The sequence below is a fragment of the Hyperolius riggenbachi genome, chromosome 1 (genome assembly GCF_040937935.1).
Source record: "Hyperolius riggenbachi isolate aHypRig1 chromosome 1, aHypRig1.pri, whole genome shotgun sequence".
NCBI classification, from domain to species: domain Eukaryota; kingdom Metazoa; phylum Chordata; class Amphibia; order Anura; family Hyperoliidae; genus Hyperolius; species Hyperolius riggenbachi.
Window position 1 is genome coordinate 184394218 of NC_090646.1, and position 15134 is coordinate 184409351.

At 42.2% G+C, this 15134-nt stretch overlaps 1 protein-coding gene across 2 annotated transcripts in view; it reads left to right on the forward strand.

Annotated features, from left to right (window-relative positions):
• LOC137546789 (glutamyl-tRNA(Gln) amidotransferase subunit B, mitochondrial-like) overlaps positions 1-15134 on the forward strand; it is a 185014-nt gene that overhangs the window by 111063 nt on the left and 58817 nt on the right. The window contains exons 6-9 of one of the 2 annotated variants that reach the window (XM_068269631.1): positions 549-662; positions 2542-2626; positions 4857-4901; positions 6874-7063. In XM_068269631.1, the coding sequence (XP_068125732.1) occupies positions 549-662; positions 2542-2626; positions 4857-4901; positions 6874-7063 (434 nt within the window). The remainder of the gene's footprint in view (positions 1-548; positions 663-2541; positions 2627-4856; positions 4902-6873; positions 7064-15134) is intronic. The other variant, XM_068269642.1, reaches the window with a different exon arrangement.

A 15134-nucleotide genomic window follows, 5' to 3' on the forward strand; every position in this document is an offset into this window, starting at 1 on the left:
TTTTAAACTACGTAGCATACACAATTTTCATACCTCCTTGTCTCCTCTCCAGCCCTGCTGCAGCTCCAGTGCAAGTTTATATTCTTCTTCAAGGAGGTCTCTTTTTCTGTGTCTGTGCCCTGGGGTTTCTCTGACTCCCCAGCCATCGTTGAGCCACATATGATGTGATGTAATGAACGCCCCCTCCCCCCCTTCAGGTCAAGACGGACTTGAAGAGCGGCCAGCTGGGATGGTGAGTGAGATCTCAGGTCACAGACGATAAGCTGCCCCTTCATCCAATGAGTCCCAGACACTTGCCTGACTGCTGAAGTTCACGTTTGGCAGCTTGACTGCATTAGTGTGCCAGCCCGATGCCCACCCCTTGCGTTGTGGTGCACTAGGCAATGGCCTTTGTGGCCTCCCAGCAATCTGGCTATGAATTGCCATTGTAGAATGATTTGGAGATAGATTAAAGCATTACTTGGGGAATCTCAAATTTGCGTAATTTAAAAACAAATAGGCAAATATATAAGCGAGAAACTTCTTAATATGTAGATTTTATATTACAGAGGGACAGCTGAGAGTTGATGCAAATATTTCTGTTCATCGACCCGGAGAACCATACGGCGTGAGGACAGAAGTCAAGAACATAAACAGTGCTCGCTTTTTGGCAAAAGCCATAGGTAAGGTACAGTGACTTTTTCTTCTTTATAATCAGATGTTTCATTACAGTACCTTGAAACATGAGTCAAATTATTATAACCACTTTAGGACCCTGCTATTGCAAATCTACACCATGTTTGTGGATATTAGTTTCTGACACAAAGTTAATTTTTGTAGCAGTGGTGCTGCTGTACTTGTGCCCCTGCCGCTCAGCCAAGGATGAGCAGCAGGGACAATGGGACCTCTGCTAAGAAAATCTAATTTTTGGCAGGAGCTAATGTCAAAAGACACATCATTGTTTTTTTTTTATTAGCGCTGTGCTAAAGTGAACTCGACGTGAAAATAAACTGATAACATAAACAATTGTATCTATCCTCCTACTCATAAAAATTACATTTTTTTAGACATCCCTTGGTATTGGGCTTTTTTTAAAAAAAAAAAAAAAACCTTAAAAAGTAGATTTCATGTTTTATTGTCTGTGCTCAATGACACAGTCTTTCAGGTGTCTTAGAGCTAAAACATTAGAACTATTAACCTTTTTTTATCTATCTCCTGCGCTCAGAAACTGTTATTTTCCGGGAAAGTTTTATGGCTGCAATTCCTCATCAGGTTTACGCTACAGTCTGACAAGTTCCGGACTATAGAGAAACTGTCACTTGCATACGTTAATGGTTAACTCTTTTAGGTAGAAAGAGAGGAAAATCTTCACAGCCTAGTTATTTGTATGCTTCGCACTGTATATACTCATGTCTATCTCATTATGTCACATGTTACCTCAGAAACTTTAAACACAGATTTTTTTTTCAGTGAGAGGCTGTTGGCTACTCTCGGCTTTGCTTAAAGAGACTCCGTAACAAAAATTGCATCCTGTTTTTTATCATCCTACAAGTTCCAAAAGCTATTCTAATGTGTTCTGACTTACTGCAGCACGTTCTACTATCACCATCTCTGTAATAAATCAACTTATCTCTCTCTTGTCAGACTTGTCAGCCTGTGTCTGGAAGGCTGCCAAGTTCTTCAGTGTTGTGGTTCTGTGATGCATCTCCCCCCTCCAGGCCCCTCTCTGCACACTGCCTGTGTGTTATTTAGATTAGTGCAGCTTCTCTCTGCTCTATTATCTTTTACAAGCTGGATAAAGCCTCCTCTGAGCTGGCTGGGCTTTCACATACTGAGGAATTACAGACAAAGACAGAGCTGTCTGCACTCTGCAGGAAGAAACAGCCAGACACTTCAGTGGAAGATAGCTGCAGGGGGAAAGAAACACACAAATGATCTCTTGAGATTCAAAAGGAAGGGTGTATACAGCCTGCTTGTGTATGGATGTATTTTCTATGTGTGGACATACTGTACATCAACCTACTTCCTGTTTTGGTGGCCATTTTGTTTGTTTATAAACAAACTTTTTAAAACAGTTTTTAACCACTTTTAATGCGGCGAGGAGCGGCGAAATTGTGACAGAGGGTAATAGGAGATGTCCCCTAATGCACTGGTATGTTTACTTTTGTGCGATTTTAACAATACAGATTCTCTTTAATGATAGTTGTGAGCAGAAGACGAATAGTATCGGTCAGGCAACAAAGTAGACAGACCCTTTACTTGCAGCATGACAGATGGAGTTTGGAAAAATTGTAGTGTGGTGATTCAGTTTACAAAATGCCTTTTTCCAATATGTTCCTTGTAATATACCATTCACATTTCTCCATTTATTTTCAGCCTTTCTTTATCAAAATGCATAGTTTTAATTGCACAATTTCTTGAGTTTAGGCTCACTTTGCACATGCTGCACATGGTTTACATGTAATGCAAGATCTGATATGTTTTGTATGAAACTGTTGTGTTTATGGCCAGCATCAGGCAGACTTCCGGACCTCAAGGCTTATCTTTATGTTTTTTACATAGATTATGAAATTCAAAGGCAAACCAAAATTCTTAATGATGGCGGAACAATTCTTAATGAAACGAGATCCTTCGATTACAAACTTGGGTAAGAAAAAATGCTTTGTGTATTGGAAACCATGACCTAGCTATACCCTTAGCAGCTCAGGCAGCTGATTTATGGTCTAGAGGTAAGGAGAGCCTTAGACCACAAAGAATCTGCAACCTGCACATAGACACAATTTTAACAGGTGACAATGCCCCAATGTTAAAGAGAAAATATTGATACGTTTAGGGAAACAGTCTGATGGCCACCAGTGTAAAAAGTAAATTTTATTTATGCAGTAGGTCTCTGGTTGCCAATTAAAGATTCTAAGTGTATATTTTTTGGACATCAGCTTAACCTTCTGGCTGGACTTGTAAAATAACAACGTTAGTCTATTTATTTCAGTAATTAAACTTAAAAGGTGAAACTTATATATGAAATAGGAACCCTTTGCAGGTGTTTTTGATGAATTAGCTAATTAGAGTCTGCCACTTTGAGTCTAGAATATTGAACACTTTCACAATATTCTAATGGTCTGAGATTTTGATTTTGGGGTTATCATAAGCTGTAAGATATAATCATCAAAATTAAAACAAAGACTTGAAATATCTCGCTTTTCATGTAATGAGTCTATTTCTTATTAGTTTCACCTATTAAGTTGAATTACTGAAATAAATGGACTTTTGAAAGAACAAAACTCTATATTTTTTCACCTTTACAGCTGTGCTCCCGTGTCCTTGAGCATTTATTTTGCACCAATGTCCTCAATTCACTAAGCTTATCTCCTGTCTTTAATAACGTTTCTAGAGTTATCACCATGGTGATAAGGCATGTAGTATTCAGGAAACATTTTACCTCAGGCAAACCTAAAGTTAACACTTCTGTATTTAAGTTAACTCTTCAATCCTTAAAATAACTCCAGAATTCTAAAGTTAAAGACTTTAACTGCTGGGGAGATAACTACAGAGGAGGTAACTTAACTAGACAAGGCAGGAGGTAACTTAAGGAATTAAGAGATAAGAGAAGTCTCTCACTGCGTGGTGGTAAGTTTTCTCTTGCCTTATCTCCAGCATGATCTTAGTGAATTGAGGCCATTGTCCCTTAACATTTATCAAACAATAGAAGAGCAAGAGAAGAAAACATGAGAAAAAGAGTGAAGGAAAATTTAAGAGAAGTGTGAGAAGAAAGTCCCTCAAAGGAAAGTAGAGTAATACAAAAATAAGATCGTACGAGATCAAGATAAGATTTGAAATGAAAAGAGAAAGATAAAACAAATAAAGATAGAACTATCTAGTATGCCATGTCTACCAGGTAATAATCCCTGAGTCATTTTATAGACTGTAAACTGAGTATTGGACTTTGTCAGACTCAAGTGACAGCCACCAGCCTATCCCATAGTTGTTTAACCACAGCCACCGCTCTGTGTCCTCCCGACTCTACTTGAAAGCCCAACTCCAAATTTAAAAAAAGTTAGCAGTGTACACTCCACTTAGGTGGATTTATGCTATTCCATCCAGTTCCCCCCCCCCCCCCCCAAAAAAAAAAATAGTGCAGGTCATATTCAGTTTAATTAATTAAGATGCAGTATTGTAGCTTGTAATTTTTCCATCCTATGCCATTGATTTATTGTTAAAGCTGGATTTAAGAGTTGAAGGTGTTGACTTTAGAAGTAGCAAAAAAAGTCTTTATCATAAGAATTCTGTAACATATTGCGTGTCCCCATATTTATATTTGAAACCTACTGTATATTCTATACAACCACAGAGAAACAGAAAATAACCTGTACCTTTATTTTTTGTGTAAAAACTCAACCATGATATTTAGGATAAGTCTGCTTTATTTAACACTATAAGCGTTGAGGTTATAGCATTTACGTGGCCTGGGGTATTTCTGGGATGTCCAAGGTTTATGCTACACTGACTACCACAAGCTCAGATTACAAGTTTCTTTTCTCGGAGCGGAAACATTTTTCAAAAAAGCATGTGAAAGAGATGCCTCCAGGCCCTAGAACAAGGCATTCAAATGCAGAAATAGCTTCGGCACTAATCATTGGAATATTTTCTTTAATAAATGGAAAATATACTTGCATACTTCAGGTTCATTTAGAATGAGCATGCAGGTGGCACCAGAAAGTGGCAGAGATACAGCAGCAAATGATGTAGTTGATGCTTTTGTATAAAAGTAGTTCACCTATGTATTTAGCTTTTGACCAACCTGTTGTGCTATTTTCTTCTTAGTTTATCAAGGCGATTATGCAATTTGCTTTAGCTTATAGATATATATTTTTTTAAAGGGCCACCATACCAATGAGAGACAAGGAAGGCAAGCAAGATTACCGGTTAGTACATATTTATATTATTTATATTTTTGGCTCTGTTATGATTGGTAAAACTTTACAATCATAGCTGCTATAAGGTAATACAATGTTTTTAAACATAATTAAAGATAAAGAATTATGGAAGTCTGTACACACATACAGGACTTGTTTATAATTGCAAAATGTCCTGGTGTATTATTAGACCCCAATGCCGGTTGGTTAGGGAAAACATGAATAAATGGCAAATGTGTTGTTGGGCTGATTATTTTGGGCTCCTTCTGTTAGAATATCAGTATTTTGTGCTTACTGATGCTCTATTACTGGCTTTGTGATGGTTCTTTTTCCAGGGTTTTTAGGCACGTGGCTACTTTAAGTAATCCTCTTCCCCTTCTTAATGCGTAAAGGAAACCTGAATTGAGAGGAATGTGCAGGCTGACGTATTTATTTACTTTTAAAGAATACAAGTTGCCTACACACACACACACACACACACTCACACTCTCACACTCACTCACACTCTTAGGCCTGGAACCCACTGAAATCCGCAAACGCAAAACGCAACCGCTAGCGTTTTGCCTGAGCGGTTTGCAAGCGGATTCATGCGAGTTTTCGGACGCGTTTTGCAACAGTGTATTTTTTTCCCTCAGCGGTTGTGTAGCGTTTTGCGTTTCGCGTTTTTATCCTGATTGGTCCTGTGAATTATTTTTAATTTTGTTAGTGTGCTGAACCGCAAAACGCTAGCAAAACCGCTCAGTTTAGGTTTTGCTGAGCGTTTCTGCTAGCGTTTCAATACTTTACATTGAAGCGCTAACGCTCCCAAAATGCTGCAGGTCCTGCGTTTGCGTTTCTGGGAAACGCAAACGTTCCTGTGGAAGTTGCCCCATCCATTAACATCAGCTGAGCGTTTTGGCAAAACGCTAGCGTATCACAGCGCTGCCAAAATGCTCAAAAAAAACGCTCTTGTGGGTTCCAGCCCTGATACACACACACTCTGAAAAAAACACACTGCACAAACCTAGATGGCTTTAAAACCCTGACATAATAATATAATAGTTTTCCTACTTTTATATGCCATGCGGTTATCATATTTGCTTTTGTGCATAAGTATTATTCATTTGGAAATTACAAGTTTCCAAAGTACACTTTTTTTGCTCTGAGAGCTGACTTTGCATTTTATTCATAACTGCTTTGTTCATCTTCTAATGCAAGCAGAGATGCTTTCTGATTGTCGGTCTGTGTTCAGGAGAGTCTGCAGTGTCAGAGAAGAATTTACATTCCTCACTTAATACTATTAAGTAAACACAAGATAACATTATCTCCAGTTCAGTTCGGATGCGTTCAGCTTTCCCTCCAGCTTTCCTGGCAGGGAGCTTCTAAGTCCTGTGTTTAACCCTTTGAATGCTTTTCTAGTAAAAAAAAAATGGTGGTAGTATATAATATGCTGTAAATAATGTATTAGAGCAAAGAAGAAATGCTGGATTTCATTCTGCTTTAATACAGTTTGTTGGACGTGAATGGTGCTCTTTTGGTTGTATACAATATATATATATGGGCAGCACGGTGGCGTAGTGGTTAGCGCTCTCGCCTTGCAGCGCTGGGTCCCTGGTTCGAATCCCAGCCAGGGCACTATCTGCAAAAGAGTTTGTATGTTCTCTCCGTGTCTGTGTGGGTTTCCCCCGGGCACTCAGGTTTCCTCCCACATTCCAAAAAAACATACAGATAAGTTAATTGGCTCCCTCTAAAAAAATTGGCCTTAGACTACAGTACTTACACTACATAATATAGACATATGGCAATGGTAGGGATTAGATTGTGAGCTGCTTTGAGGGACAGTTAGTGACAAGACAATATATATATATATATATATATATATATATATATATATATATATATATATATATATATATATATATATATATATATATATAGCGCTATATAAATACTAAATAATAATAATATATATTTTCTTTATATTCATTTTTTTTGCTTTTAGGTTCATGCCAGAACCAAACCTTCCCCCGCTGATTCTTTACGATAACAAGACCTTACCAAATAATGTGGATACTGATCAAGTTATAAATATAGACTTAATTAAAGAAAGATTGCCAGAGCTTCCCAGTGTCACCAGGGAGAGGCTTGTCGAGCAATACGGAATATTGCCTGAGCACAGTTTTATTCTGGTGGTAAGTCTTTTTTTTTGTGTGATGTTGCAAGTTTATAACTGTGGGTAGTAGGCTACCATTCACGTATATACAGTGGAGGAAATAATTATTTGACCCCTCACTGATTTTGTAAGTTTGTCCAATGACAAAGAAATGAAAAGTCTCAGAACAGTATCATTTCAATGGTAGGTTTATTTTAACAGTGGCAGATAGCACATCAAAAGGAAAATCGAAAAAATAACCTTAACCACCTTAACGGTATGGACGAGCTCAGCTCGTCCATTACCGCCAGAGGGTGCCGCTCAGGCCCTGCTGGGCCGATTTTGCTGAAGTAAAAAGCAGCACACGCAGCCGGCACTTTGCCAGCCGCGTGTGCTGCCTGATCGCCGCCGCTCTGCGGCAATCCGCCGCGAGCAGCGGCGAAAGAGGGTCCCCCCAGCCGCCTGAGCCCTGCGCAGCCGGAACAAATAGTTCCGGCCAGCGCTAAGGGCTGGATCGTAGGCGGCTGACGTCAGGACGTCGGCTGACGTCCATGACGTCACTCCGCTCGTCGCCATGGCGACGAAGTAAGCAAAACACGGAAGGCCGCTCATTGCGGCCTTCCGTGTTACTTCTGGCCGCCGGAGGCGATCAGAAGAACGCCTCCGGAGCGCCCTCTAGTGGGCTTTCATGCAGCCAACTTTCAGTTGGCTGCATGAAATAGTTTTTTTTTTATTTAAAAAAAACCCTCCCGCAGCCGCCCTGGCGATCTTAATAGAACGCCAGGGTGGTTAAATAAAAGATAGCAACTGATTTGCATTTCATTGAGTGAAATAAGTTTTTGAACCCCTACCAACCATTAAGAGTTCTGGCTCCCACACAGTGGTTAGACACTTCTACTCTTGAACGCCTGGCCCACCAACGCCTGACCAACTTCCTTAACTCCAACTCCCTTCTCGATCCCCTGCAGTCTGGTTTTCGCACAGCCCATTCTACAGAAACAGCCCTCACCAAAGTGGTAAACGACCTTGCCAAAGCCGAAGGTAAATACTCCATCCTGCTCCTCCTGGATCTCTCCTCGCCATTTGACACTGTCGACCACTCCCTCCTCCTCCACTCCCTGCAGCTAATGGGCATTCAGGACCTAGCCTTAGCCTGGATCAACTCCTACCTCTCCAACCGCTCCTTCACAACATTTTTCAATGGCTCCTCATCCACTCCTACACCCCTCTCAGTTGGTGTTCCTCAAGGCTCCGTCCTAGGACCACTCCTGTTCTCACTCTATACTGCCTCAATTGGCAAAATAATCTCCTCCATGGGTTTCAATTATCACCTGTATGCCGACAACACCCAGATATATCTCCACACCCCAGATCTCTCCTCCTCTACCATGGACAAAGTCTCTGCCTGCCTCACATCCATTTCCTCCTGGATGGCTGCAAGGTACCTGAAGCTTAATTTGGACAAGACTGAGCTTCTAATATTCCCACCCTGCACAGCTGCACCCCTCCCAGATCTGCATGTCACTATTGAAAATACTACTATCCACCCTACCTCCCAAGCCCGCTGTCTAGGCGTTACTCTAGACTCTGAACTTTCCTTTACAGCCCACATCCAAGGTATTGTCAGATCCTGCAACTTCCACCTCCGCAACATCTCCAAGATCCGCTCCTACCTGTCCCCTGACACCACTAAACTCCTCATCCATGCCCTTGTCATCTCCCGCCTAGACTACTGCAATTCTCTTTTATCTGGCCTTCCCTCTAACCGTACTGACCCACTTAAATTGGTAATGAATGCGGCAGCCAGACTGATACATTCTTCTCACCGCAGCGCCTCTACAACTCCGCTCTGTAAAGCATTACACTGGCTCCCCATCAGCTTTAGGATCAATTTAAAAATCCTGTGCTTGGCCTACAAATCAGTGCACAAGACCTGCCCGACCTACATCTCTGATCTGGTCCACAGGCACATACCAGCCCGCCCCCTCCGATCCTCCAATGACCTGCGCCTAGTCGCACCACGCATAACTCAGTCACACGCACGATTGCAGGACTTCACCAGAGCTGCCCCTACTCTCTGGAACTCTCTTCCACCAGCCGTCAGACTCGCCCCCACCTTTAATACCTTCAAACAAGCTCTCAAGACTCACCTCTTCACGCTCGCATACCCCCCTACACCAGCATCATAATATGTTCTGTTAGACCCCCTCTCAAAAGACGCACCTATTGTCTCCACCCAACACTTTAGATTGTAAGCCTCTGGCAGAGCCCTCCTCCCTAATGTATCCAGCTTGATTATGCAATCTTACTCACAACCACCCTTCTTGTATACTCGAACAGTCTCTATCTTGACCTATGACACTACATTGTTATCAAATCATTTGCATGATCTTGTTTTGTTGTGAGTTTCCATATGTTCTACCTGTATGTTAACCCATTTATCTATTGTGCAGCGCTGCGTAATATGTTGGCGCTTTATAAATACAATAAATAATAATACTCAATTAGTCACCCTCATTTAGGACACCTGTCTTAACTAGTCACCTGTATAAAAGACACCTGTCCACAGAATCAATCAATCAAGCAGACTCCAAACTCTCCAACATGGGAAAGACCAAAGAGCTGTCCGAGGATGTCAGAGACAAAATTGTAGACCTGCACAAGGCTGGAATGGGCTACAAAACCATTAGCAAGAAGCTGGGAGAGAAGGTGACAACTGTTGGTGCGATTGTTCGAAAATGGAAGGAGCACAAAATGACCATTAATCGACCTCGCTGTGGGGCTCCAGGCAAGATCTCACCTCGTGGGGTGTCAATGGTTCTGAGAAAGGTGAAAAAGCATCCTAGAACTACACGGGAGGAGTTAGTGAATGACCTCAAATTAGCAGGGACCACAGTCACCAAGAAAACCATTGGAAACACATTACACCGCAATGGATTAAAATCCTGCAGGGCTCGCAAGGTCCCCCTGCTCAAGAAGGCACATGTGCAGTCCCGTCTGAAGTTTGCCAATGAACACCTGAATGATTCTGTGAGTGACTGGGAGAAGGTGCTGTGGTCTGATGAGACCAAAATAGAGCTCTTTGGCATTAACTCAACTCGCTGTGTTTGGAGGAAGAAAAATGCTGCCTATGACCCCCAAAACACCGTCCCCACCGTCAAGCATGGGGGTGGAAACATTTTGCTTTGGGGGTGTTTTTCTGCTAAGGGCACAGGACAAATTAATCGCATTAACGGGAAAATGGACGGAGCCATGTATCGTGAAATCCTGTACGACAACCTCCTTCCCTCTGCCAGGAAACTGAAAATGGGTCGTGGATGGGTGTTCCAGCACGACAATGACCCCAAACATACAGCAAAGGCAACAAAGGAGTGGCTCAAGAAGAAGCACATTAAGGTCATGGAGTGGCCTAGTCAGTCTCCGGACCTTAATCCAATAGAAAACCTATGGAGTGAGCTCAAGCTCAGAGTTGCACAGAGACAGCCTCGAAAACTTAGGCATTTAGAGATGATCTGCAAAGAGGAGTGGACCAACATTCCCCCTAAAATGTGTGCAAACTTGGTCATCAATTACAAGAAACGTTTGACCTCTGTGCTTGCAAACAAGGGTTTTTCCACTAAGTTTTAAGTCTTTTATTGTTAGAGGGTTCAAAAACTTATTTCACTCAATGAAATGCAAATCAGTTGCTATCTTTTATTTAAGGTTATTTTTTCGATTTTCCTTTTGATGTGCTATCTGCCACTGTTAAAATAAACCTACCATTGAAATGATACTGTTCTGAGACTTTTCATTTCTTTGTCATTGGACAAACTTACAAAATCAGTGAGGGGTCAAATAATTATTTCCTCCACTGTAGTTCACACAACCAGAAACCGGTTTAAATTGACTGTACATTGAACTTTTGGTGAAGCCACTCTGTGTCTTTTCATTACCCATTTGAACAACATATTTATTTTCTACCTTTTGAAATGGTCATTATGTTTTTATGGTAAAAAGGAAATCGACCATGAATGCAAACTTACAAACTTAAAATGAAAAGGCAGATTCCAATACAAGTTGAGTTGACTAATATATTTAAAGAGAGTCTGAAGCGAGAATGAATCTCGCTTCAGACCTCATAGATAGCAGGGGCATGCGTGCCCCTGCTAAACCGCCGCTATCGCGCCGCTAAACGGGGGTCACTTCACCCCCAAATTCCCCTCCGTGCAGCGCATCCCCTCTTCCGCATAGAGGCAGGGCTAACCACCGCAGCCCTGCCTCACGCGCGTCTGTCAGCGCGTATCTCCGCCTCTCCCCCGCCCCTCTCAGTCTTCCTTCACTGAGAGGGGCGGGGGAGAGGCGGCGATGCGCCGCTGATTGACGGCGCTGAGAGGCAGGGCTGCAGCCGTTAGCCCTGCCTGAAGAGCAGCAAAATATACAACCAAATTGGTCGTTGATTTTGCAGGGGTGCGTTTGGGGGTGAAGGGACCCCCGTTTAGCCGCGGGATAGCAGCGTTTTAGCAGGGGCACACATGCCCCTGCTGAATATAAGCACTGAAGCGAGATGTATTCTCGCTTCAGTGTCTCTTTAAAGTATATAGAGGCAAAATGTTGGACAGAATACCTTTTCCAGTATGCTTGCTAGTGCCACTATAGCTAGCTAGCTTGAAGCAGGTTATTTCGGTGCTCAGCGCCGAAGCTGGGCGCTGTCATAGCATTAGTGCTAAGCTGCACACCCTGTGCAAGAATAATTAGGGAATCTGGCAATCGCCAGACCCTGAATTACACCTCCCTCCGAGTTGCTACAACTCAGAGGGGGAATAGTATTTAGTGCTGCCGGGGATTTGAGCGGGAGCAGGGTGAGCCGTCATCCGGCTCACCCTGCGCCCAACTCACCGGTAGCGCCACAATATGTATGCAGCTAGCTTCCTTTTTTGTGTATGTTTAGCAGGTAGTTGGGCTAATCAGAAGTGACCATGTGACTCCCAAAGTAGGAAAAATGACAGATTCAATTTCCCAGCATTACAGTAGAGCATATGTGGCTGAAGCTGGGTGACAGACGCAGTGACAAGGATGGAGTGTGGAAAAACCTCCTTTGCAATGTCCGCCAAGTCCTGGCCTGATGACTTTATCATGATGCCAACAGCCTGGTCTTGGGAACCATTACATTTTTTATAATAATAATACAGAACAAGGAAAAAATAGTAAGCACTGCAGAAACATATAACCGAAAACAGGTGTGAAAATTAGCTGGCCACAGATTGAAATGGAAAGATAATTTGTACAATACCAATCTATGTTTGTTTTTCAATAAAAAAGTGGAATTTCCTTTTAAGGAATTCATATTTGACCATTGTTAGCACACTGAATGCTGGGCTGATGAGTAGTTACGTTAGCAGCATTTAAACATTTAAATATCATTTAAATATTTTTTTTTTCAATTAATTCATAACATAGAATTCCTTTATAAACATTAACATAGTCATACTTGAGTATAAATTCCTGCTGTCTTTTTACTTTTATTCCTAGTAGATATTACTGGACTTTCTAGTGCTTTAGCTAGTGTAATGGCCCACGCAAGTACGTACGTTGCCAGTTGCTATAACAACCTATTGTCAGTTATTGTTTGAAGAGTAGATTCAGAAACTGTTGAGGCGTACTATCAAGGTCCAAAAGAGGTGCTTTTCACAACTAACATATCTGATGCGATGCTGTCTGGAAACAGCTTAGTTATGCAGACAGCATTTATTTGTCTTTGACAGAACTAATTAAATTTATTTTGTCATTGTTTTCTATCCCTTGAGATCTTTGTGAACAGCCACATGTAATATTGATACTGCATTCTTGACGTGATTTGAATTAGTACTTTTAGAAGAAATAAGATTTTTTTTTTATTGAATTGTCTGTACGCTGCATTAGAGGTTCAATGTGAGAACAGGTTCACATCCATTGCACAATCTTTCATACATCACCCCCCTATCTCCTCGATTTGACAGTGACTAGAGCAAGGGAGAAGTAGTTGGCAGCCATGTTTGCAGCAAGCTCACTTGATACCAATCAAATGTCTTTTGAACCAAAATTGAGGCTTCAGCGTGGTGCATTGATTTCTACTGTCTGAACAGTATAATTTTTGGAATAAAGGGCAATTTGGAAAATGCAGTAACAAACAGACATTTATCAGACCTTAATTTAATTCATAGAAGTAAAGAAAAAAACTCCCACAAAGCGTGTATTGTTGTCCCTATGGACCTGATGCACAATACGTCAGTAAAATGTTACGTGCACAGGTAGCACACTGCAATATTGTCAATACAAATGCAAGCAGAGTGAGGCATGTTGCATTATTAGTGTCACCCTCGGTACATGAGTAACACAAGAAAGAAGACATCCCAAGGTATTCCGTTAGGAGTATGGTGAGTTCATAGAAGATTTTATTTTTTTGTCACAAGTAAGCGGAAATTGATTTTAATTGTTTTTTTTCACAAAGTGTCATTTTCCGCTAACTTGTGACAAAAACACTCACCATACTCCTAACGGAATACCTTTGGGTGTCTTCTTTCTAAAATGGGGTCATTTGTGGGGTTCCTATACTGCCCTGGCATTTTAGGGGCCCTAAACCGTGAGTAGTCTTGAAACCAAATGTCGCAAAATGACCTGTGAAATCCTAAAGGTACTCATTGGACTTTGGGCCCCTTAGCGCACTTAGGGTGCAAAAAAGTGCCACACATGTGGTACCGCTGTACTCAGGAGAAGTAGTATAATGTGTTTTGTAGTGTATTTTTACACATACTCATGCTGGGTGGGAGAAATATCTCTGTAAATGACAATTTTTAGATTTTTTGTACACACAATTGTCCATTTACAGAGAGATTTCTCCCACCCAGCATAAGTATGTGTAAAAATACACCCCAAAACACATTATACTACTTCTCCTGAGTACGGCGATACCACATGTGTGACACTTTTTTGCAGCCTAGGTGCGCTAAGGGGCCCAACGTCCTATTCACAGGTCATTTTGAGGCATTTGTTTTCTAGACTACTCCTCACGGTTTAGGGCCCCTAAAATGCCAGGGCAGTATAGGAACCCCACAAGTGACCCCATTTTAGAAAGAAGGCACCCCAAGGTATTCCGTTAGGTGTATGGTGAGTTCATAGAAGATTTTATTTTTTGTCACAATGACACTTTGTGAAAAAACAATAAAAATCAATTTCCGCTAACTTTTGACAAAAAATAAAATCTTCTATGAACTCGTCATACACCTAACAGAATACCTTGGGGTATCTTTTTTTCTAAAAAGGGGTCACTTGTGGGGTTCCTATACTGGCCTGGCATTTTACGGGCCAAAACCGTGAGTAGTCTGGAAACCAAATGTCTCAAAATGACTGTTCAGGGGTATAAGCATCTGCAAATTTTGATAACAGGTGGTCTATGAGGGGGCGAATTTTGTGGAACCGGTCATAAGCAGGGGGGCCTTTTAGATGGCAGGTTGTATTGGGCCTGATCTGATGGATAGGAGTGCTAGGGGGGTGACAGGAGGTGATTGATGGGTGTCTCAGGGGGTGGTTAGAGGGGAAAATAGATGCAATCGATGCACTGGGGAGGTGATCGGAAGGGGGTCTGAGGGGGATCTGAGGGTTTGGCCGAGTGATCAGGACCCCACACGGGGCAAATTAGGACCTGATCTGATGGGTAGGTGTGCTAGGGGGGTGACAGGAGGTGATTGATAGGTGTCTCAAGGTGTGATTAGTGGGGGGAATAGATGCAAGCAATGCACTGGCGAGGTGATCAGGGCTGGGGTCTGAGGGTGTGGGTGGGTGATTGGGTGCCCTAGGGGCAGATAGGGGTCTAATCTGATGGGTAGCAGTGACAGGTGGTGACAGGGGGTGATTGATGGGTAATTAGTGGGTGTTTAGAGGAGAGAACAGATGCAATGCACTTGGGAGGTGATCTGACGGCGGGTCTGCAGGCGATCGCATGGTGTGGGTGGGTGATCAGATTGCCCGCAAGGGGCAGGTTAGGGGCTGTTCGATGGGTGGCAGTGACAGGGGGTGATTGATGGGTGACAGGGGGTGATTGATGGGTGATTGATAGGTGATTGACAGGTGATCAGTGGGTTATTACAGGGAAGAAC